The sequence below is a fragment of the Oenanthe melanoleuca genome, chromosome 12 (assembly GCF_029582105.1).
Source record: "Oenanthe melanoleuca isolate GR-GAL-2019-014 chromosome 12, OMel1.0, whole genome shotgun sequence".
Classification (NCBI taxonomy): domain Eukaryota; kingdom Metazoa; phylum Chordata; class Aves; order Passeriformes; family Muscicapidae; genus Oenanthe; species Oenanthe melanoleuca.
This window is the reverse complement of record NC_079346.1, coordinates 15,099,179-15,123,827: the sequence shown is the minus strand read 5'-3', so window position 1 is coordinate 15,123,827 and position 24,649 is coordinate 15,099,179. Positions and strand designations below refer to the sequence as shown.

General features: G+C 48.1%; 1 protein-coding gene across 7 annotated transcripts in view; it reads left to right on the top strand.

Annotated features, from left to right (window-relative positions):
- Positions 1-8,553: 8,553 nt before the first annotated feature.
- The window catches only part of LOC130258497 (6-phosphofructo-2-kinase/fructose-2,6-bisphosphatase 4), a 50,289-nt gene continuing 34,193 nt past the window's right edge, over positions 8,554-24,649 (top strand). For 2 of the 7 annotated variants that reach the window (XM_056501908.1, XM_056501906.1), the window contains exon 1: positions 8,554-8,736. In XM_056501908.1, coding sequence (XP_056357883.1) covers positions 8,685-8,736 — 52 coding nt within the window. In that variant the 5' untranslated portion in view covers positions 8,554-8,684. Of the gene's footprint in view, positions 8,737-23,708; positions 23,910-24,649 lie in introns of those variants that run through there. The other 5 variants (XM_056501903.1, XM_056501901.1, XM_056501907.1 and 2 more) reach the window with 4 other exon arrangements.

Here is a 24,649-nt window from a genome sequence, read left to right as displayed (position 1 = left end):
TTTCATGTAATTGAGCTTGTCTTGCTGCAGACTGAGGAATGGAGACTAGGAAGACACTGCATGTGGCTGCCAGCAGACAGTGTGGAAGCACTGAACATCTGCTGGGTTGTTTTTTCCAGCTCTGCAAACCTGTGCATGTGTGGAGCTGCTCCATCCCAGCGCTGCAGGAGCCAGCCCAGGCTGGGCAGGAGTGTGCTGGAGAGCAGCCAGCAGGAATCCAGGCACTGGCCTTCAGGGGGACACATTGCTGGCCCTGGGGTGGGATTGCTCATGGTATGGTCACAGCAGCTCCTGTTTTCCATGCTCAGGATGCCTGACCAACCTGCTGTGTGCAGAGCAGTCACACTAAATCACTTTCTAGGCTTTTTCCACGTGCTGCTGTAAGAAATGAGGGAAGACTGTCACTTAGAACTGTCCCTACATTGCCACATTTTTCACTTCAATGACTCACTATTTTTGTCTATGTTGCTTAAGCCTCATCTCTCCACAAATAATCCTAAGTATTTACCATGGTTAACTATCCCAAATAGAGAAAATTGAACTGCTGAGGGCTCTGAAGATAGAATGATTATTTTACAATCTAGAATGAAGATACTTGTAGTGAGGAGCCTTTAAATGCTTTGATATAACCAGGACATAAGTAGTTCAGCTGAAGGGGAATGTGTAGATTAAGTCTTGCATAAAACAGATGAAGGAATTCACAGGCTTTTCAGATACAAGCAGGAAATTAGTGACCTGTTATTTACCTAATAAGAAAAGTTATCATCTGCCTTGTTCCCCTGACTAAAAAACTCAGAATCTGTATAGAGAGATATTTCCCACATTGTTAGAAATCAGTTTAGTCAGACACTAAGAGTGTTTTCAGTTTTGTCTTGCACTAACAGCCCAAACCTATGGTTAGATGACCAAGGGGGTGATGGTATTTTGAGAAGTTGATTTAGGACCCCTTTAGCTATCATTTGCTGTTGGATTCCACTTCATCCAAGGATCTGGACTGAAGCCATAAAACTTAAATCAGGAGCATGTGCAGCAGGTCCTTCCTGACCACTTCTGCAGCTCTTGCAGCTGGATGCTGAGCTGGATACTGGATATCCTCCTGATATACAAGTACAAACCTCTCTTGGAATAAATAAATCCTTCCCAAAAGCAGATCACAGCAACTGTATAGCTTGAAATTAAAGAGATGGGTCTTTAAAATGCCTTTTATTGCATTCACATTGCAGTGGAGGCCTGTGGCACACAGGGCAGGTCACTCAGAGCTCAGGTTGCTTTGTGGGTGTGCAAACACAAGGCAGCTTAGAGAGAGAGGAGGGCTGGGTGCTGTGCCAGCCCAGAGCAGGTTTTGGTCACTCTGTTTAGCTGCAGTGCAGAAAGCCCCCCCAAGCTCCCAAACACACACTGCTCTGCTGTGCCCAAAGCCTCCAGGTGAGCACCTCACCCAGCAGCAGCCAAGGGGGCTCAGAGGTACCTCAGCGAAACATGAGACCCGGAGGAGGAGGAGGAGGAGGAGGCAGAGCACAGAAACTGCCTCCAGTGACACTTGACAAGTGAGCCCAGAGCAGCAGAGGTTTCACTGGCTTTGAATAAAGCACACCCACCCACATGCCAATAGCATGGAGGCTGTGCACAAGGCTTCGTTGCTTTCCTGTTAATGCTTTTAACGAAAACTCGCCACTTCTTTTCCACATGAAATGTCAAAGTTCTCTTCTGATTATTGTTTCAAAAGTGAAACATCAGCTCCTACAGAAATAATTTCCAGAGCTTGAATGCAGGACTCTGTATCCAACCCCCCTGCAGAGTCACTCAGAGCAACACCGACTCGAACACTCAATTTTCAAGCTACCAGTTACCTAAAATCAAAGTGACTCTTTCTTACACTGTTTTTGTATCTCTGTTTTGTGTTTGAGAAACACCCACCCCAAACATTTTCCCCTGCTCAGGCATTTCTAGAAAAGATGTGAAAAGATTTATAAAAAACAAACCATATCTAAGAAAGATCTAAAGTGGTCTTCAGGGGCCACAGACTCTGCTACTGCCCTGGAGCTGACATCCCTTGTTTCTGAGAACTAGCAGGAATATCAGCCTTCATTCCTCTGATTCATCAGATTACAATTTCAGAAGTTACTTAGGGGAAAAAAAAGCAAGCCTGGAAGGACTGTTTGTGGCTCTCAGCGAGTATTTAAACACCCAGCACAAACAGCAGACCTTGCTTTATGTTGTGCAAACAAAAATGCCTCTGCACTTGAGAACTTGTCCCGCTTTGTTCCATAACATTTTCTCCTGCCATTCCTGGGGCTGGGCAGCAGAGCAGGACTTTCACCACAAGAATGTGGGCGCAGCAGCAGCTCCTTCGTGCGAGAGCTCAGGGCTGCTCTGGGGCTGCAAGGCTTCCAAATTTTCCTGCTTGACAAAAGTGCTTTTCCCTGCTGATGGCACTGTCAGAGGTGGAACACTCGTCCTGTTTGCAGCATCTCCGCTGCTCTGATTTGGCAGCAACTTCCCTCCTAGTTATTTTCCACCCTGGGGCTTTAAACAGGATAATTAGTGTCCTGTGCTGGCATTGGTAAATTAGTAGGAGTGTTATCAACAGCCCGAGGGGGGTCAGAGTGAGGTCTTGGGAGTGCTTCGAGTGCAGCTGCTGGTTTGCACTGTATAAAACACCTTGTAAACTCATTTTCCTCCTGTTACATCTTGAACCATATAGTGCTCCTAACTCTGCTCTAATCTGCTGGTGCAGACTTCAAGCAAACACCAAATAATATAGCAAAACGTTTTGTGGGAACTGTTGTGCATTTGACTGTAATTTCTCAGGAGGAAAAATATGATTTGACAGGTTACTGGTCCAATTCCCCAATTAAAACATAAACAGTTGTAATCCTCTGTGCTGGGCAGAGTTCAAGGTTAGTTTCAGGAAAAAAAAAAAACAAGTTAGAATTGAAGCAGGGAGAAAGAAAGCAAAAAAATTTGGAGGCAGAACCTGCCCACAGTGCAAAGCATATATTCTTTATTATCTTATTTGTTTTAATACAGACCAGCTGATACCTGCACACAGCAGATACCAGCTGAGATAACAGGCAGTTCAATATTTAAGGCTTGGCTTTTCTCACCATAGCAACAAATCTGTAAGGAAGTAAGGACAGGGATAACTGGCAGCATCCAGCACAGCAGGGGCAGTGGTGCTGGAAGCCCAGATCTCTCTCACACACAGTGCCTGATGCAGAACCCCTGGGGATGTCTGAGCACCAGCACCCAGCCTGCCCTGGCAGTGTGGGCTGTGCAAAGCAGCAGCAGAACAAACACAGAGGTAGGTGTGTGCCTCCTTGTCCTCAAGGCAGCTGGGAAAGAGGGTGGTCTCTGTTTAATCTTATTTTCCTTGTCTAAAATAGTGGAGGTGGTGACCTCTGAATGTGGGTCTGCTCTCCCTGCCTGCATAAACCTGCAGCTCCTGGGGCACAAGTGACTCTTCATAGTCACTGGCTTAGAACAGAAGAGCCCTCCAAAGTCACCCTTTTCTCTCTGCACCTCTGCACCCTGCCAGAATGAGTTGGATGAAACAGATTCTCTGTCATAAATCCATGCTGCATTTATTCACGCCTATGTTGCTTTTTATTTCATGGATTAACACTTGTTCATCCACTCATAGAATTCATAGAATCAGTAATTACATTCAAATTGAATGAAATAATTTGAAAATTTGTCATCAGTGTCCCATCAGTGTCTGAAACTAGGTAAACCCAAGAAGAATTGTCACCAAAATCTACTTGGAGCTAATCTTCAGGATGTTGGTCAGAAGGGTCATGAAACCTTTTCCTCTTCAGTTGTGACTAGAAGGCACAGTATGAATGCTAATTTTCTGCCAGCTACAAAAAACAAAACAAAACCAAAAAAGCCTTATCTTTGTTTTCTAAGCAAGAAAAAAATTATTTCTACCTGTGCAGGTTTATCACAAAATACCTACCAATAACCAAGAGTAAGGAGACTTATCTTTAAAATGCCCTGATCTGGTTCTTGGTAGATAAATGGATGTCACAGGTATTTGAACAAGGCAGTTAATTGATGAGGGAGCCCCAAGTTAGAAAAGACACACATCAGAATATTCATTTCCATTATGGTCCAAGCTTGCAGTTTATTTCTTCTATCACCCAGATACTGGTGGAAATAAATGCAACACCAATGCAAGCAATCTGCCAAAAAATGTGCTTAATATAATATTTATATAATCTTCTTACATGCTGCCTGTTGTGAAGGGGAGCTGTGATTAAAGATACATTTTTTCTCAGTCAAAGGTTATGGAAAATCTCAGTTGTCGGGGATCAAGAAGCAACACTTGACTACAGCTGCACACACAAAAACTGAGCAGTGTAAAAATAGCACAACAAGCACTCCAGCAATGCACATAACAAGATTTCCCTCTCCCAAAGAGCCTGAGAAAGGCCAGCCAAGCTCTTAGGGCCTGACCAGGCTGGAGATGAGAATTCCCACTCAAGAAGATAAGGCTTCCCAAACACCTGTCCTGGGGTGTCTTAACATGCTCCTGTGCTTCAGGACAAGGATACACCTGATTTTTTAACCTTTATAGTCTAGACAAAAGAAACAGCTCAGAAAATGGGGGAAAAAAAAGGTACAGCATGAAAACAGTGACTACAAGGTGTCTACATGAATAATTGTATCAACTTTTGCTTGCTGGTTCACTTATTGGTTTCTGCCTTTTACTCCTCTCCTGCACACTTAAAATTCTAGGAGTAAAGAATGCAAATATATCTTTAAGAAAGAACTGTGTTATCTGGCTGAACTGAATGCAGTGCAATTCTGCATGTGGCCAGTTTTCCAAGGAATTTAACAAAGCACCCAACAGCCTAAACTTCAAATGAAGCTGAGGAACAAAAAACCAATTGATTTACTCAACTTTAAATTATTGTAAAATAATAAAAGAGGTAAAAATTACTGGCTCTCACTAGAGCAGGAGGAATGTGGCTTGTGTAAAACAAGTCAATAGGATTGGTGTCCCCAGGCAGTCCAGGCCTGCCCCAGCCACGTTGCTCTGATAAGCCCCATCAGATGCTTTTCCTTGCCAAGCAGCTGAAGGAAAAATGTATTTTTGTGGCCTCTTCTTCAATTCTTTGAAACCACAAAGCCACATGTAGGGAAAAATATTTTCCAAGGCCTGTAAGTGCAGCAATTTTTCCAATTTAACTATTTTTGAGGAAGGCACAAGAGTAAGTCAAACATTTTCCAAATGGATCACCCTGTTTGCTCAGTTTATCCAAGCTAGGATCAAACACCCCAGGCAGAAACTGTATTTATCTTGAACTCTCTTCTCTCTTGCTGAGTTCTCCTAAATGCAAATAAATTATCAGATTTATTTTTTTTCCCCTCAAAAATCTGTTGCTAGTTCCACTTGCCAAATTAACTACACCTCACCAACTTGGACAAAATCTCAACAGCCTCATTAGGGGTTGGCTACACAGATCTTGAGCAGAATCCAAGATTTCTAGCAAGTTTTGCTTTTCATACTTGCACTGGTTTATCAGTGGATTAATGTGTTTTGCTTTCAAGAGCACTGAAGTCCTCAGCACAGTCAGGAAACTGCAGTACAGCTTTTTTTGGGGGGGCAGCTGCTGCACACAAAGGCAAAGGTGTGCTTTCCCACCTTGAAAAAACGCTGTGGAGGAGGATAAAGCTGGTAAAGCAGAAGGGAAAATCCACTGAGAGCAAAGCCTGTGTGCAGCTCCAGGCTGCCTCCACCCTCCCCTTTTGCTCTGCAGGTTTCTGGCTGACTCTGAGCCACACCTCGCTGCCAGGGGGACAGGGGCTCACTCTGAGCAGCACTAAGGAATCCTTGCAGATGGGTGCTTTTGTTGGATTTCCTTTGTTTTTTAAGGCCAAGGACAGGAGGGTGAGCTGCTGCAGTCAGTGCCCAGCCCCTGAGCTCCATTTCTGGCTGTGCCTCACTACCTGCTGCTTCAACACCAGCTTGAAAACCTCTTTTCTTTTCGGTTTTTTTTTTTTTTTTTTTTTTTTTCCCTTTTAAAGAAAACACGGGGATAAGGTTTCACTAAGCCCAGAAACTGTGACTAAGAGATGTTTCAAAGGGAGAGCAGATGAAACCAAGGGCCTCTCTCCTATCCCAGGGCTCAGAATTGTACAATATTTCTTTCAGAGAAACTCTCAAACAACTGCAGTGGCCTTTGCTTCAAGCTGGAAGCAGTTAGTGACCAAAACCAGAGTTAACTAAACCAAGTTTTGAGCCATGCCATCTATGCCAGTGACAAATGCTCTGCTCCAGATCAGCACTGGGACATGGTGGCTCTGAGCACCAACCACATCATCCCCCTCCTTCACACTCCTAGCAGAGGACAACAAAGCAGGAAAGCAGGAAAGGCATTGAGCTCCTCAAGAAGATAAAGCAAGCTAATCATTAATGCTTCAGATGAAATCACAGAGAGTTAATAAGGGCTAGGTGTTGTCCAGAAGGTGGGCACAGGTGACTTATCACCTGCAGATAAGCATGCAATACTCCGTCTAAAAAATCTACACCAGCAAACCATCCTTTCTTTCATGTGGCTTAACTTCTGTAAGCAATTCAGAAGTTGTACTTTATTAACTGAAGTTTTAAAGAGTCAGGGGATGCCCAGGCAGGGCCAGCATAGTTACAATGCTCATGTTGCCAGTGGGGGTCTGAAACCAGCTGCCCAGACAATAAACTTAGAGCTGGTATCACTTGGAGAAGCAGGTTGGAGGTGTGTAGGTAAAGACAGCCTGACAATGTAAAGAAAATTGGATTGTGAGTTTTACACAAAACAAACAAACAAACGAATCTTTAACTCCATTGCTTATGTTGACCATTTTCATCTCAAAAGGGAAATTATTTTAATTTTTCATTAGTAAGTGGCTTTAGACTGATGCTTCCTTTATCTTCCCTCATTTTCTGTTTGGCCCCTCTCTCCTCTGCAGTTGTGTTTTCCCCCTTCTCAAACTTGTGTTTGCCCATCTCTGTAGCCCAAAGGAACAAAAGTCAGATAACCCCTGAGCACAGTGCTGCAGCTCCTCACCCCAGTGCAGGACACATACTGGGATAACAGCTCTGAGGTTCCTCCACACACCCATTTAGTTCATGCCTGCCTCAGGGGGACAGCCTAACAAAATTACAAAGCTGTGAGGAAAGGCAACCACAAAAATAACCTGCCCCAACCTGAACAAAATAACGAACATGCTTCAGCATCACTCCAAGGAGGGTATAAAGAGCTGGAGGATTTTTGTCATTAAGCTCGAGTGTGTGTGTGGGGGATGCTGTATGGCAGAGACAGCCCAAAGCAGGCTGTGCCCTGAGCACACCTACAGGCTGCGTTTGCCCTTCTGCCTCCCCCTGGGACCGGTCTGGCTCCCTGGGAGCTGGATCCCAGCCCTGCCTGGGGCTGGCTCAGCGCTGGGGTCACCCCTGGCTCTGCAGGTGCTCCCGAGCCTGGCTGAGAGCTGGCTGCAGACCAGACTCCATCCCATCCCATCCCATCCCATCCCATCCCATCCCATCCCATCCCATCCCATCCCATCCCATCCCATCCCATCCCATCCCATCCCATCCCATCCCGTTCCCATCCCATCCCATCCCATCCCATCCCATCCCATCCCATCCCATCCCATCCCATCCCATCCCATCCCATCCCATCCCATCCCATCCCATCCCATCCCATCCCATCCCATCCCATCCCATCCCATCCCATCCCATCCCATCCCCTGCCTTCACACCCAGCTCTCCAAAATAGCTACAGCCACCTCACCTCCCTCACGTCCACTTGATTTTGACTTATTAATTTATTAGTTTATTTTAAATTTCGGCTGGTTTTAACAAAACACGAAGTCCTGGAGAGCAGACAGCGGAGGGACGGCCGCGGTCCCGGCAGGCAGGGTGCGGTGTGTGGTGCTGTGCGGTGTTTGCGCGGTGTTTGCGCGGTGCGGTGCTGTGTTGTGCAGTGGCTCTGCGGTGCGGTGCGGTGCTGTGCGGTGCTGTGCGGTGCTGTGCGGTGCGGTGCGGTGCGGTGCTGTGTTGTGCGCTGGCTCCGCGGTGCGGTGCGGTGCCCGTGCAGAGGCTCAGGCTCGGCTCCCCACACAGCGCGCGGGGCGGAGCGGGGCTCTGGGCCGGGCGGGGCGGAGCGGGGCGGGGCTCCGGGCGGAGCGGGGCGGGGCTCCCGGCGGAGCGGGGCGGGGCTCCCGGCAGAGCGGGGCGGGGCTCCCGGCGGAGCGGGGCGGGGCTCCCGGCGGGGCTCCCGGCGGAGCGGGGCGGGGCCGGGCGGAGCGGGGCGGGGCTCCGGGCGGAGCGGGGCGGGGCTCCCGGCGGGGCTCCCGGCGGAGCGGGGCGGGGCTCCCGGCGGAGCGGGGCGGGGCTCCCGGCGGAGCGGGGCGGGGCTCCCGGCGGAGCGGGGCGGGGCCGGGCGGAGCGGGGCCGGGTGGAGCGGGGCTCTGGGCCCGGCGGAGCGGGGCGGGGCCGGGCGGAGCGGGGCGGGGCTCCCGGCGGAGCGGGGCGGGGCTCCCGGCGGAGCGGGGCGGGGCTCCCGGCCGCTCCCCCCGCCCCGCGCGGGGCCGCACTCCGCCGGCGGCTCCGCGGGGTCCCCGCGCTCCGTGCCCGCCTCCGCCGGAGCGGAGCCCAGCCCAGCCCAGCCCAGCCCAGCCCAGCCCAGCCGCCGCCGATGTGGGGCTGCCGCCGCCGCGGCCGCTGCCCGCAGGGCCGGCGCTGCCGAGGTAGGACCCCCGGAGCCCCTCCGAGCGCCCCTCCCGCTCCGGCTTCCCCTCTCGGGCACCCCCGAGACCCCCGCGCGTTCGGAAAGGGCAAGGTGGTGTTTTCCTGCTCCTCCTGCTCGGGGCTTTCCCCCCCGGCTGCACCGCGGTGCGAGGGTGCCCGGCATCCCAGAAAGCCCGGCCGGTGGAAAATGGGAATTGCGGCTTCTGCTGGAGCACCCCCGGGTGAAGGAAGGTTTGGGAGATGTGGCGTGGAAGGAGGGAGTCGTAGTGTACCAGCAGCTGTTTGCTTGCCGAGTTATTTTTGGAGATTGCTTTGCTGTGATGGACTTTTTTTTTTTTTTTTTTTTTTTTTTTTTTTTTTAACTGTCTGTAGGAAGGCGGGTTTACATCTGACTCCTCCAAGCCTCGGTGCTCTCCATTTGCCGAGGTGTAAAAACAGTGTTTTGGCAAATACTGTTCTATCTGCTTAGCTCTTCTCCCTTATTCCTAGGAGCAACTCCATAAAAAGCGCATAATCTGCACCTTTTTTATTTTCCTTCGTGGGATTTGCTGCTGGCTCGTTGGGCCTTCCTTGGAAAGGGCTGGCTGTCCCTGGGGACCGAGCTCTGGCGTGCGTGTCCCGCACTCTGTGTAATGCAGGGTGACAGCCGTGACGCAAGTGCACCAAAACTTCAGAACCTCGCCTCGGTCGTGGTTATGTTTGGATACCATGTCCCCACTTTCTAGGAAAACCGCGTTATGCAGGCTGGAAGATAAAGCAGGCGCTGCTGCTGCGGGGCAGGATGGAGAGGCAGGGGTGGATGTGGCAGGGGGGCTGCGCTCAGCCCTGTAACGGGACCGGGACCCCGCGCTGCCCGGTGCCACCCTGAGCTGGGTGTCACCGCCTGCGGAGTGGCTGTGCCCACTGAGTCACCGCCTTGCTCTTGTTTACAGCCATCACTTTGATTCTGCCACCTTCCAGCTGGCAGCTGCCTGTTCCTCCGTGCCTGCCTCCAGCCCAGGGCAGGGAAAGGGGTTTCGGTGAGCTTGGTGTCTCAGAACTCTGGGACTAGGAGGGGGACCCCCATTCAGCTGCTGAAACGTGGTGATGGCCATTGCTCTGTGGCTGAGCTGAAACCCCTTCACTGCCCCTTTGCTCCTTCCCACCAGCAGGGATTTGGTGGCTGTGCCAGGGGAATTGGAGGCTGCCCTTGCTGCTCTTGTCTTGTTGGCTGTGTAGTAGGTTCCATGGTGCTCATGTGGCTCTTTGAGGTGTGAGGAGAAAAATAAAGATGAAGAATAAAGATTAAGATAAGAATAAAGATAAAGAATAAATACCGAAGAAACTTGAAGACTCTCTAAGATTTTTCGATCTTTAAAGACGTTTATTCCGAATGAAACATTTTACGTTGGCAAATTCCAGAGAAACTAATTCATTTGAGGCAAAAACAGACTAAACCAACTATCCCACGTAGAGTTGATTGATTTTGTAATGCTTTGCATAGAGCTGAAGATGGGACTGAATAAATGCCCGTTGTGGAATTCCCTGGTGCTCGTCCAGTGTGTTGCAGAGCAGTTTGCAAAGTTTCCAATAAGTTTGCTTAATGTGACCTTACTCAGTTCTGAGGCACTCCCATAATTATGGCTGCAATTAAAGGCAATAACATCCATTTACATAAGATGCCAGTCCTTCTAAATCAGTGCATCATCTAATGAGAGCATTCATGTAGGGATAGCTGTGCAGGATGGGGACCCAAAGCTGAGAGCATTTTGGGGAGGATTTGGTTTCAGAACTTTCTTGAGGTCATTCCAAGGAAGGATCTGCTATGAAATAGGACATTTTGTTATGAAAATGTACTGATTTATAAATACAACCCTTTCCAGTAGCAGGATGTTGTTGAATTGAGTGATGGCACACTTTATTTTTTTAATGTATCATCCATCCAATTAAAAAAAAAAAAATCAGCTTGGTTGCACCAGTATTTTTCTCAATTTGATTGCGTCAATGTTCCTTCTGCTCTTATGAGTAAGAGATTTGGTAAATCCAACTTGTGGACAGTATTTAATTGCTGGTGAAGCACTACAGATGTGTTTGGAATGGCTCACTGGACTTCATGGTTTCCTTGGGGCTTAGCCTCTGCGTGTGATGCCCACAGATTTTCCCTTGAGATAAATGTAAATCTTAGACTTGAATTGCTGGAAGAGTTCATGTATTTGGGAAATGCTTTGGCCTTTTTCTGAAAAAAGTTACCTAGTGGAGTATTCCCACCTTCCCACTCCACATGTTTTGTTCTGTTTCTCTTTTTTTATTTGCTTTCATTTATTGAATATGGTGTAAGTCTGTGGCCCCACACCCTGGGTGGGGCTTCTTGGAAAGAGTCACAAGGCTAGTGCAGTAGAAAGGGTAAAAATTCCCAAAATACAAGTGAGGAGATACCAGCTGTGAGCCTGAGAAGTGCAGGGTTCCTTGGGTCTGCACTGGTTTTCCCCAGAAGCCATTTTTTCCCATTATAAGAGAAATAATTAGTCTGTTAACCTTTTCTCACAGGCAAAGTGCTTGGCTTTTGGTGTCTGAGACCATAAGAGGTTAAGTAATTAAATTGTAAAAGGGAGTAAAAGAGAATAATCAACTCCAAGCTCCCTAGTCTGTCTAGCTGTGCTCTCCAGCATCTAAAATTAGGTAATTTAGGTTGATTTCACTAGATTTTTACCAGCAGCAGCAGAGAGCCCCTTTTGCTTCACACAGGTTGTTGTTTCCAGCAGTGGTGGGTTGGTTTTGGGCACAGTTTGGTCCTGCAGAGGGGCAGTGTCAGGGGCAGGGTTCCAGCGTGGGGCCAGGGTGCTTTATAAACCAGGCTTGTTCTGGGTGCCTGCCAGAGCCTGGCCCTGGGTATTGTAAACACTCACTGATTATGAATCCTAATCTCCAGACATGCTGAACCTGGTGCCTGATGAGGTGCTGGCCTGGTGAAGTAGGATCACAGGATGGTTTGGGTTGGAAGGGACCTTTTAGCTCATCCCATCCCTGCTGTGAGCAGGGGCACCTTGCACTGTCCCAGGGTCCCACCTGGCCTTGGACATTTCCAGGGATGGGGCAGCCACAGCTTCTCTGGGCAACCTGTGCCAGGAACTCACCACCCTCATGGGGATGAATTTATTCCTAATGTCCCATCTAGCCCTGCCCTCTGGGAGTTTAAAGCTGTTTCCCCTTGTCCTGCCACTCCATGCTCTTGACAAAAGGCACTCTGCAGCTTTGAGCCCCTTTGGGCACTGGAAGTTGCTATAACATCTCCCAGAGCATTCTCTTCTCCAAAACCGTTCTGATGTGCTGAGCCTGTGAATTTGTGTCCATGCAAAGAGAAGAAATACTTGGAGTTTTTTTGTATAAAATGTGTCAGCTTACCTGTGCTGTTACAACAGTGCAGTTTTAAGTGCCTTTAGGGTTGTGTTTTGATTCTGCCAAACTTCTCTCTCATTTGAGAAGCTGCTGAATGAGGGGCTCTCCTGGGTGTTGGTGTTCTTCTCAACATTTAAGGCTCTGAAGTAATGCACTGGAATTAATCCTGAAGCCCTCAAGCTCTGAGCTGCCATGAATACAATGATGAGTCTCTTAATTGCAACTGACTTGTGTCCATGTGATGGATAAAAAGGATGTTTTGCAAATGTTTTATTAATAAAATGGGATGGATTTGTCAGGAGTGCCCTTGTAGAAACAATGTGCCTGTTACATTGAAACATGGAATTTAAAGCTGTAATTTCTGCACTGGGATGTCTGAAATGCCTGTGTGGCATTTGTTTCCAGGTGATGTATTCAGTATATTGTTTACAGGCAATGCATGAGTAGAAAGATGTAGGAAAAGATTTTAAAAAAAGGTGAATAAAGGGTTTTAAGTTCTTGCCTCTCTTTTTGACTCTGAAGGTGAGCTACAGATGCCTGAACTCCTTCCTGAGTGCTTATTTTTACAGAACTCTCTTCTGTTTCTGCATCACCCTTTGTGTGGAGCTGGCTTTACACATGTTGAGCCTGTGTGATCCAGGCTCCCTGGCAGGGCTCTCCTCCAAGCCAGAATTCCACAGCCCCCACCAGCCCCGATCTGCTGCGAGCTTGATGCCTGTCACCAGAGGGACACTAAAAATGGCTTGGATGTGCTACTGTGCTATTCCTGCCTCACTGGGAAAAGCCACTGGTGCTGCTGCTTTTCTGGCAGTGGATTCCCACGTGGCAGATCTCTCCATGTGCAGACAGCAGCACGCTCGGTGAGTTTCTCAGTCTGAGCTGGTGCTGCAGGGGCTGGGTTTGATCCTGCATGGGGAGGTTTCCCTGAGCAGCAAGAAATCCTCATGTCTGGGTTAGGTACAGTTTGCCAGTGGATAGTTTAAATCAAAACATGCAAAACCAAAATATTTTGGTGGTTTATTATCTCTAAAAGCTTCTGTATGGCTACACCCCCTGTTTTGACTTAAGGAGCACGACCACCATGAGTGGTTTTAATGCATCTGAAACTGCTTCTGGCCAATGACCACTGACACTCTTTGTATCCAAGGCTGGTTTTTCCTTCCTTTTAAGCTTCCTTTTATGGTCATATATCCCTGGAAATCTAATTGATGTTGGTTAATAACAAGCAACATTTGTTGTTCATGGAACCCTGTTGATATCTTTGAGCTGTGCAGCATTTACCTTCTGTGTTAAGGAGGGGGGAAAAAAAAGAGCTTTGTATTTTTTTTTCTGCTACCCATGTGTAACTGGTTTCCCCAAAACAATGAGGAGATTTCAGGGGTCCATGACCTCTTGCAATTAGAAAATGTCAGATGGCTTGTGAGAGGTGGACTGATGGGCAGAGGAGGAGGGGAGCAGCTCTGTTACTGCTGAAGTCATTACTCGTTTTTGGTGGGGGATCAATCTCGCAGATTCTTCTTTATTTTTCCCTGAAAAATGCTGCATTTGGGGAGGTAAAAATCCAAGCAGTTCTGGAAGAGATGTCTCTCACAGATTTGGGGCTTTGACTGATTTTTCTTCCCCAGGCTGGGCCAGTTCCAGGGATTTGGGCTGGTCTGGTGTCAGTCCCGTGGGACCAGCTCAAGGCACTGTGTGAGCATTGGTAGAGCACCCCTTCACTCCTGCTAGCCAGTTTTCTTTGAAACGTGGAAAATAAAGTTTCTGAGGCCTCTGTCCTGTGTGAAGGAAGGTTCAGATGTCCCTGGTGGTGAGGGGGGACCCGAGCAGGCACAGACCAAGGCAGGGTGGGGTGTCTGGAGCCAGCAGTCCTGGACAGCTGGTGTTTCACTGGAGGTGGTGAGTGTGAGGGCTGGTGTGCTCATTTGCTTCTGATTCCCTTGCTTTGTTTTCTATTTTTGTATCCTTTTTGGCTTTCAATTGATATTTAAATTTTGGAATGTGTTTTTGCACATTCTGCTGCCAAAGGCTGTCCCTTATGCCATGTGTGATGGAGTATTGCCTTCTGTACACCTAAATAATTTTCAAAATTTTCTCTAGGGACAGACTTGTGCTTAACCAAAGTTATTTTTTCAAAACAGAGAACTCAGGTGGGCTGCTTTTTTTTTGTTTTTTTTTTTAAAGAGAAGGCTTCTTTACTGACCTTATGCTGGAGCCTCACTTGGTGAATGTTTCCCCTTGCAAGAGTTTATCATGCAGCATGCTGTTTAGCTTGTCTGCATTCTGCAAATTTGATTATTTTGGCTGTCATAATGTTATTACTCTTATTAAGCTTCCTCATTTGCACATTGATCCTGTTAGTCTCAGGAAGCTGATAAGCCATCTAGATCTACTTGCAAAATGCACAGAAAATGAGAAATCTGCCTGGAGGCTCTGAATACTGAGATTCACTGTGATTTAGATCTGAGTGTCTGGCCTGCATTTTTTTCCCCTTCAGTGCTGTTTTAGACTACCTGACTTCATTGTAGTTTGCCAAATTAAGATGAGTTTTTGCTTTTATTATAAATTCTGTCACTGGTGGTTTCTGAGAAGCTTTGTTCTGGTTTGCTTGTATTTTTATTTGGATGAATAGCCTCCTTTTTCACAGAGCTTAAGGATATTTGCAGCAGCAGCTGGCGTGGCATATGCTGTGAGTTGTTTTCCTCCTTGTGTCAGTGTCAGTTTTCCACGCTGCCTTTCCAGATGGATTTCTTCTTCACTTTCACAGATCCTGCTTTGCTGTAGCCTGTGGGACGTGCAGGAGCCCAAGTGTAACAGAGAGGACTTTGGGCATGTTACTCTTTGCTCTTGCTTCCATTGCCATGGCCTTTTCCCTCAGTGACCTGTTCTGTAAGGCAGGCTGGACTATCCTCTGTGGGACCTTTAGCTCCTGTCCCCCTCTTAAAAATTTTTCTGGCTCTCAGTGAAGTCAAGTCCCTCTTACAAGGTGAGGTTGTACCTCCTCTCTCTTAGCCTCTCCTGTCCCAAGCCTGCTTTGGGTGCTTCTCTCTATTTACATGTTATTTATGCCTCTGAAATGTTTGCAGCCCCTGTTTTGTTCCTATTCTGCACTTCCAATGAGTTTTTCTTTCTTTGGTGATATTCTTCCCCCATCCTGGTCCAGCGTTTCCTCCTCCTCCCACGGTTTGACCTTGCCTTGCTCTTGTCTCCCTGTGCCCTTTTCCAGGTGTTCACTTGGCTTCAGCCTCTGTTAAGTGCTGATGACTCACAGATCCACTCTGCACCTCCGAGGGTTTGTCACCCAGCCCAGTGCCTGTTTTCCTCCTTGCCTTTTTCCCTTTGAGTTCCCCATCAGTCACTCAGTATTTCACTCCCCAAACCCCGGGTGGTGCTTCCCAAGCTCTCTTATCTCTTGTCCTTTAAAGTGCTGCCATCTCATAGGTAGTTCTGTCCCAAGCTTTCAAGATTTTTTAAAAATTAATTTAGTGTACTTCATGCATTTGAATCACATGCAAATTTTGTGTACTCTTTGTTGTCAGTATATTCTCCTTTTTCATCTCATCAGACAACTTCCCTAATGCATGTAGTAAGTTTTTACAGATGTTTTCCTTTGAAGTGACAGCTCTTGTGGAATTGTACTTCTGAAGTAGTCATTTGATAGCTTTGGTTTTAAAGATGGCAAGAAATGTTTTAGTTCTACTCTGAGAAGGCAGGTGCCCTTGTTTTATCTTTTTTTTATTTAGCAGCCTAGACCTACTGTTATGAGCAAGTGGGATTCATAGGATCCTAGCTGAGTGACAGGAGAAAAGATGTGTATACACCAGAAATGTTCAAATATCTAATATAAAAGTAGCTGAGCATAATTCATAAGCCTGTCAGCCTGAATAAGGGCTGTCTGTTGTACTTAAAACTGTCAGTCCTTTCCTTGTGCTCCCTTTAATTACATTCCTACTCATACCTGCAAACTCAGACTCGGAACTGGAGAGGTTTTCTAATGTGCCTGGTGATGGAAAAGGAATAGAGAGCTTGGGGGTGACAGAGGCACTTTCAGACTGCTTAGCACAGGTTGCAGATTCAAGAGGCACAGTGACACCCATCCCCATGGATGCAGGTGTGGTTTTGTTTTCCCTTCTCTTCCAAATCCCACAGGTCGATCCAGCCTTTGTTTTCCAGGGTTAAATCAGGGATATCAGGTGGCTGGAGTGGACCTGCTGCTGTGCCACCCTTGCAGGGAGGTGGGGAGTGTCCCCACCGTGCAGGGCTGTGCCAGGCTGCCCGTGCTGTTGCTGCAGTAACAGCAGCAGGTTCTGCCAGAGCAATGTCAGGAATGACTCTCCTCACTGCTCTTGCCATCCTGGAAACTTGGGATTTTCAACTGACACCTGGACATGTGAATGTAAATAGGCAATTTGTGCAAATGCTGTGTGTTTCAATGTCCTCTTTCTGCACTTCTTACAGGTACAGACCCCCTCATGTAAATAGTTTGGAGTCCCTGGTGTGCAGCAGGAGGGTTTATCTACAGAGGGCTTTTCAACACTGGGTTTTACTCAGAAAACGTGAATAATGGGTGCAATCTTTCTTTTATGTTGCATCATAACAGGAAGATTTAGAATGTTGCTCAACTTTGTGATGATGGGAATAGTTTTAAGCAATACCTGGAATCACAGCTTGAGGATCTTGCCTGTTTTTCAGGGAAATTATTTCAGTGTTTTCTCTGAGGTAACGATAGGAGAAGATTGCTTGGACTGAAGGTGTACAGATTTAGTGATTTGTCCTTCAGATTTAACAAACAGAATTAATGCAGGCTAGCCTTAAATCTATCCCTAATGCCAGGCTTAACACAGGAAACTTCCTTGTGTAAAGACAACAGCATCTCATCAAAAGAGTTTATCTCTAGACATTAAATTTCTCCCACATTTAAAAGAGATCAGTTATTTCTTCTGAAATGTGATAAACATCTAAACAAACATATTTATATACTTAGAAATAAGGAAACTGCTAAGTGACCATGCCTCGAGGAATGGTTCACATAGAGATAACAAAGAACACAGTGGCAGTGTGGCAAGGTGTGTATTGTTTTAGCTGACACTGCTGTGTCTGTGAGTGTCAGTGTTTGCTCTGGGGTTTTCATGGAACCCTTGTGCTGGTGAGATGATGTTCTGCTGATAAGCTGTATCTCCCCTGTTACAGTTTGTATTCCTGCAATGCAAAGAGTGAGTTCTGTAGAAAGCAATCCAAGAGTTCATTGGTGCAGTTCTTAAAGCAAAATCTTTGTGTGGCTGGTGCTTGTTTCCTGATGGTTGGGTTGTCATGGTTTGGGAAACCCAACCATGCTGGAATCCAGCCACATATGAACACTGCTGTCAGGGATACCTCATTGCTTTGCATGCACTGTGAATAACTCTGATGATGTTGCAGTAGACAATGAGGAAAATACATAAATGCAAATTGCTGTGGGAATCATCTGTCTTTCCAGCTAGGTAAGTGTGGTGTGAGGCTCCTGAGTGCCTGAACCCTGTCAGATCTTCCCTTCTATCAGACATGTTGGTGTTGTTGGAATAGATAGGAACTTGTTTTCTTGCTGATTTACCTGACCTGAACATTTTCTGTTTGGATGAATTATTTTCCTTATCTATGCTAAGGAATATTTTGTTTCAGCTCAAGGAGTCTCTTTAGTATCTCTATTTATATGGCTTTGTCTGTGTGGGATCTTGGGTGTTGTTTAAATCTATTCCTCAGTTAGCACTGAAGAATTTTCCTGTCTTTAGTAGTAGCTTATTCTCATCTAAAGCATGATTACATCTGGGTATTTGTTATCAATCTCTTTGATAGATTGATCTGTAGCCATGAAGTCTGGTAGTAAAATGAACTCTTACAAAGTAATTTCTGAAGGTGTGTCTTGCTGAGGGCAGATTCTTGTTTTAATTCTGAATTCTTAATGGCTTTTTGCTTGTCTTTGGGGTATCAGTCTACTCCAAGACAACTGGAACGTTTTCCCTTTAGGCAGTGATAGGAAATAAGATATGGAGTGGATGGTGCCACTAATAAAACTTACCTGTTGCTCAGAAGAAACGAAGGAAGTGCTAGGGCTGTGTATCACGAGGCCTGGCCCTTGTGATTTCAGTTGGTTTGGAATCAAGTCCCAGGTGGAAGGAGCTGTGGAGATGGTCTGGGGAACCTGCTGAACCTGTCACGTGGAATGCTTGAAATTTCTGGGAACTTAGTGGGCTATTGCTCATTTTTGCTGGGACATTAGACTGTGGGAAAACAAAAAGGAGGATGGCACTTTGGGTTGAGGAGAGAACCATAGGCAGCCTTGATGAGATGGGAAGTCTTCATTTAAGAAGCTGATGTAACAAAATATCCCGAGAGCCTGAGCTGAGAAGGTGTGAGTCAGTCTAGTCACTGTGCTAACCCTGATTGCTCATTGTGCTTGCTAAGCTCTGCATGGGACAGAACTTAGTTCTCTGTGGGAAGCTCTGTGAGAAGCTTTTAGCTCCTAAGGGATCTCCTGTGGAGGATGGCTGCTCCCAAGGCATACTCTGTGATATCATCAGGAGCTCAGGAAGAGAGGTGCATTTTTTGGTGCAGCTTCTTTCATCTCTGGGTTTCCTCTTGGCAATTGCATGGCAAGGCTGGGTTAGTGCCTGGCTCACAGGGGTCACAACATACTGAGCAGAAGGGCACTGTGTTTCAGGCACGTTGTTTGGGACTTCTCTTGCACAGGGAGGAGAAACCTGCCAGGCTTGATCTGCACTGCAGGAATATGGGAATTACCTGGAGGAGAGAGCAGTCTGCTAAGGTCTTAGTGTAAGGAGGGATGTGGCACAACAGGCCAAGTGTCCCAGCTGCTCTGCAGTAGCTTTGGTCATTATAGCAGAAACTGGGTGCATTTACAACTCTTTTCACCGTGTAAGAGCACCCCAACAAATACTGTGTCAAAAAAAACCCATCAGCAATGTGCCTCATATCAGCTGAGTGGGGAGAAATCTCTCCCATTCCACCTGAAACCCAGTTTTGAAATGCTGGACTGTTGTTTCTTGTGGACAGAATGGGTGAAGCATAGCTGTGTGTTTGGTCACTGACTCCTCTCATTGGCTTGCAGTGTTGTAACAGCCTTGTATAAATTAGATAGCTGCTGTCCTGGAGTGATGCTTCCAGCTGCACAGATTTTGGCCAATGAAGGACTGCCACCAGCCTGCTGAAGGTACATTTGAAATATTTTTTTGTTACTTTCTTTCCAGTGAAAATCAGTTGTGAGTTCAACAGGAACAGTCTGCTTTATACAAATTTATTATACTGTGATGCAGTGTAGCAGGCTGCCTGTTAGCTGAGCCAAGCAGTGTGAAACTGGGGAGCTTTGGATGGGTGTCAAAGCTGGATGTGTAAGATGTGTGTGTGGCTGAAGGCTGTGCTGGTGTGTGTCTGTGTTTCTTGAATAACAGCCATACGTAATGATCATTGCAAAGTCCGTGTTCCTCTGTGTCTCCTCAGTTTGTGCTGAAACAAAACTGGTGCTGTGCTAGGGGTGATGTGTTTTGGAGTATTTGTAAGTGGGGAGCCTCACAGCCCTGTCTCTGCACCTTCTTAGATGGGAATGAGAACTTAAACTCTCATCTCTCCTCCTCTCATTATTGCCAGATGTAGAAAATGCAGATGCCAACTTAAGATGGGATCATTTAAACGAGTTCCTGTTTGTCACTTTGAGCTGGAACAGTGACCTGCAATAGAGAGGGTTTGGATTTAGGTTTTTCCCAGCTGATTATTGCCAGCTGTTTGTGTAGAGGTCAGGGACTGTGGGTTTTGTCAAAGTAGATAGCTAAGAATGTGGGCCTGCAAAGTATATCCCACGACTTATTGGGAGGAGAATTACTTTAGAGAAATTGAAGTAATAGATTAGTGATGGAATATAATTTGTTGGTGTTTAATATCTAGAAAGAAATGGGGATATTTAGTTCTGAGTGTGCCCTCACTCCTCCCAATATATATATATTTTTTTTCGTTTGTGTTAAGAAATAACTCAGGGCTCCTGACTCTACTATGTATACTTCCAAGCCAAGTCCTGATGTATTTTAGTTCTGCGCAGCTTTGCTATCTCCTGGCACGGCGACCCTGGTGTCACTTGGCTGTGACAACGCCTTTCTGAAGGCTAACAGGGAATTCATTTTTCCTGGAGAACTGTTTGGGCACGGGCGGCTCGGAGCGGCTCTCAGCACAGGGATGGACAGCGCTGCGTGTCCCCGGGGGCTGCGTGTCCCCGGGGGCTGCGTGTCCCCTGGGGCTGCGTGTCCCCTGGGGCTGTGTCAGTCCCCGCTGTGTCAGTCCCCGCTGTGTCAGTCCCCGCTGTGTCAGTCCCCGCTGTGTGTCCCCCCGCTGTGTCCCCCCGCTATCCCCGCTGTGTGTCCCCCCGCTGTCCCCGCTGTGTCCCCCCGCTGTGTGTCCCCCCGCTGTGTGTCCCCCCGCTGTGTGTCCCCCCGCTGTGTCCCCCCGCTGTGTCCCCGCTGTGTCCCCCCGCTGTCCCCCCGCTGTGTCCCCCCGCTGTGTCCCCGCTATCCCCCCGGGCGGTGCCGCTGCCCGCGGCAGCCAGCAGGGGGCGCCCGTGCAGTGCAGAGGGGCCATGGCGCCGCCTGGCGGCGCGGGCGGGCGCGGCAGCCTGAGGGGTGTCCCCGGCACCCCCGGGATGTCCCCGAGGTACCCCCGGAGTGTCCCCGGCACCCCCGGGATGTCCCCGGCACCCCCGGAGTCTCCCCGAGGTGTCCCCGGAGTGTCCCCAGGCCATGCGCGAGAGCTGCCGCAGCGCCGCAGATCCTCCTGGCGCTCGGACACGCGCAGGGCCTGTGTGCGGGTTTGTGGGGAGCTCTGCGCTCGGGGTGCTGAGGGCGTGGGCCTGCGAGACTGGAAAACCTTCTTTCCCTGTTCCAAGTGTGCTGCCAGAGAGACGTGGAAGGACGGCAGGAAGAGATGTTGCCTGGTTTATGGATGTTTTATGGACTGTCGGACTAAGAAATGATATCTTTACTAGGGAAGTGAGGTCCATGGAAGTTACTTGCACGTGTTGTGAAACGTGGGTTATATGGCTGCCGTATGATACAGCGTGTTCACAGATACAAGTTGGCTTTCTGTAGGATCTAGCAGAATCCTTGGTTCACTCTTTTATTTCTCCCTGTCTCTAAATAATTACCGTTTGCTGTTGGCATTAAACCCAAGTTTCCTGTCGTGTCAGTCAGTTGTTTAGAGTGAGTGTTAACTTTGTCACTTGGCTCAAGCACGTTATTTCCATGCTGCAGCTCATTTCCCAAGGCTGCCCTTGCCCCTGATGTTTTTCCTCTGGAGAGAGCAGGTAAGCTCTCTGCTCACCACGGCCCTGAGAGCAGGTGCTTTGTGTAAAAGTCTTCCCTGGAGTAAAGGCTTGTTCGTGGTTTCCCTGTAGCAAACAAAGCTCTTCACCCACAGGCATCAGCTCTGCTCCTCCAGCCTTTGCATTAAGATGGCAGCTGATGACAGTGAGATTGTGCAGAAGGTGATCTCTGTCATTTCTTGGAAATCTAATGAGCAACACTCCTGTCATTTCCCAGGAAGTGAATGTAGTGCCCTTGTAAACCATGTTTTGAAATGAGACCTTGGGAGTAGCACGAGATTTCTGTATTTGCTTTCTCTGTGTCCTTGATCAAATAGCTCATTACTGCACTGAGGTTTAAAAACAAACCACAAAACAACTAACACGAATACAACATAATCACATAAGCTTGTCATCAGCCAAGCTGAACTCTTTGCCTCAAAAAAAACAAAGGCTAGCAGGTGTATCTGAACACCTCTGTTATTACAGACACCTGGACAAACCCTTAACTGAAGTTTTGTGCAGGTGCCGCTGGTTTCAATCTGCCTGAGCAGAAGAGAATTGATTGGCTGTCTCTGTGCCTGGCTCTTTGAGGAGGAGACTTAGAAATGTGGTCATTCACCTCACAGACTTCTGAAAAATGCTGTTCTTGTATGAACAGCTTCAGGTCAGTGTTCTTGGCTCAAGGCAGGTGTGTAACCAGACTTCCAGTTCTCATGCAGGGTGTGGATTTGCAGAAAAGAAGTACAAATGTTTTCTACCTAATGTGTGTAAAACCTGAGAAGTGTGGTTTATAAATTGGCATTCCTATTAATCTCTTGTTTCTGTTAATATTACATCTGTTGTTGACTCTGCTGGCTTTACTGGAGGCATTGTTAGGAAAGCTGGATCTTGGTGTTGGCCTTGCTGTGATCACAGGAGGGCGAGGTGGGGACACTGGTGCTGGACTCTACCCTGGAGTCCCTCATCTGTGTGTTGAACATTCTGTGTGTGCACAGGAGACAGACTTCTGGGCTAAACTGGGACAGAGATTGAACTGTTCCTGCTCACACCTCTTTGGGCAACTGTTGGAAGTAAACACACACTTGACAGAAGAAACCAAGAAGCTTTTAAGCTTTCAAAACCTCCCTCTCTTTGCTCCTTGTTTTCTGACTCTCCTGTAGCCCCTCTGCCCCTCCCCACATCAGCTATTGACCCAAAACAAAATCAGGAAGAAAATCTTGGGTAAAAATATAGTGTAGGGCACCGACAGTGGAAAACTCTAATCAGCCTTGGAGAGAAGGAAATAAGTTGGAGCAGAGGGAAAAGCTGGTCAAACAAACATGGTTCTGGAAAAACAGTATTCACTCTCCCAGAGGTGTCTTGACAAATGCCTCTGAGAACTGATTTTTTTGTTGTTTGGAAACATTTTAGCTCGTAATAGAACAGAAAAACTAAAAATAATCCTCAGGTGACCAGAGCCTGGTTAGTATTAAAAAGGAATGTACTGGCCTTCACTTGTGTTTAGGCCAGTGCCATAATAATGGAAGCGTGTATTGCACTTCACTGCTGTATTTTCATTGTGTTGCCTTTATGTTCTGTAAAATATATAGAGAGGTGTATATATGTGAAATACTGAGGTTTTTCAGGGCTTTGCTCAGGCCAGTTAATGAATTGGGTTTCCCCAAGCTGTAAAGCTGATAAAGATGATGTGGAAAGGTGACAGCTGGGTGTCGTGTTCAGTTAAACCATTGCTCCCACTGCAGCTTCCCAGGGCCATCTGTTAACAGCGTTTCTTTTGGGAGCCAAATAGGATATAGAAAACCTATGGTTTATGGTTTGTTTATGTTTCCCTGCATTGCTATTAATTTAGCCTTCAGGCCAAAACAGAGTTTAATTGGAAAAAATATATCACTCAATGCATGACTTAAAACAGACAGCACGCTCCCTGGGCGTTCCGTATGTAAAAAAAAAAAAAAAAAGGCTTTTCAGAGCAGCGTGGTGTCCCTGCAGCCAGAGCAGCGCGGAGCGGAGTCACTGCTGGCAGCAGGAGCCTTGCGCGGCCTGAGTGTCCCGCGGGGAGCGCGGCGGGCCGGGACCTTCCCTGTGCCGGGGGGGCCTCGGGACCCTTCCCTGTGCCGGGGGCTGATCGCCCCAGGACCCTTCCCCGTGCCGGGGGGGCCTCGGGACCCTTCCCTGTGCCGGGGGCTGATCGCCCCAGGACCCTTCCGTGTGCCGGGGGCTGACCGCCCCGGGACCCTTCCCCGTGCCCGGGCTGCGCTCCCCCCGGGGGCCGGCCCTGCCCCGGGGGCGGCCCCGGCGCGCCCCGCCCGCCGGCGCGGCGCTGCGGTGGGAGCCGGGAGCGGCCGAGGATGGCGGCGGCTCCGGCTCCGGCGGCGCGGGAGCTCACGCAGAACCCTCTGCAGAAGACGTGGGAGCCGTACGATAACGGGCTGCCCGCGGGGCACAGCGCGCAGCGCGGCGGTGAGCGGGGCGGGGGGCGAGGGAGCCCGGGCACGGCCGGGCTGCGGCTGCTCCGCGGGCACGGCGAGCCCCGAGCTGCCGGCCCCGTGCCCGCGGGAAGGCAGGGAAGCGGAGCTGCAGCGGGTGTGCTCGCTCGTTGCTTTTGTTGTGTTTTGCGGGCTTGTTTGGGTTTTTTATTTATTAGGCGTGCTGGTGTCGGGGAGGGTTTATATTCAGTGTATTCGTCTCGGAGAGAGGCCTAAAAATGTCACAGTGTTCTTGTTTTGGTTGTTGTGTTCCTTTGTGGGTTTGGGTTGTTTTTTGTATTTTTTTTCCTTTAAGGCCAATGCTGTATCAGCCCATCTGTTCTATGAGTTAATGACTTCCCATATCTTGAGGTGCAGCCAACCAAGTCATCAGCCTCCGGAGCCTTTGGCTGATGCGTTTGTAAACCGTAGTTCATTAACGAACTTCGCATCACAGGTTGTTTTTTCCCCCTCTTCCTTTCCTTTTCCTCCTTTACTTAAGTAACTGAGGTCCGGTACACGGCAGTTTTGCAGACAAAAGGGGCTTTGTCGTGTAGAATTGTTTGTATTTGTCATGCAAAGAGGCTGTGCTGACAGAGCTGAGGCTCTGCCGGTGTGGCAGGAGTCCATGGGCTGCAGCCTTGTTGCCTCTCTCCGCTCTTGCTTTAGTCCAGTCCCTGCTAAAAAAGAAAACCAACCCCCCCCCCCAAAAAAAAAAAACCAAACCCAAAACCA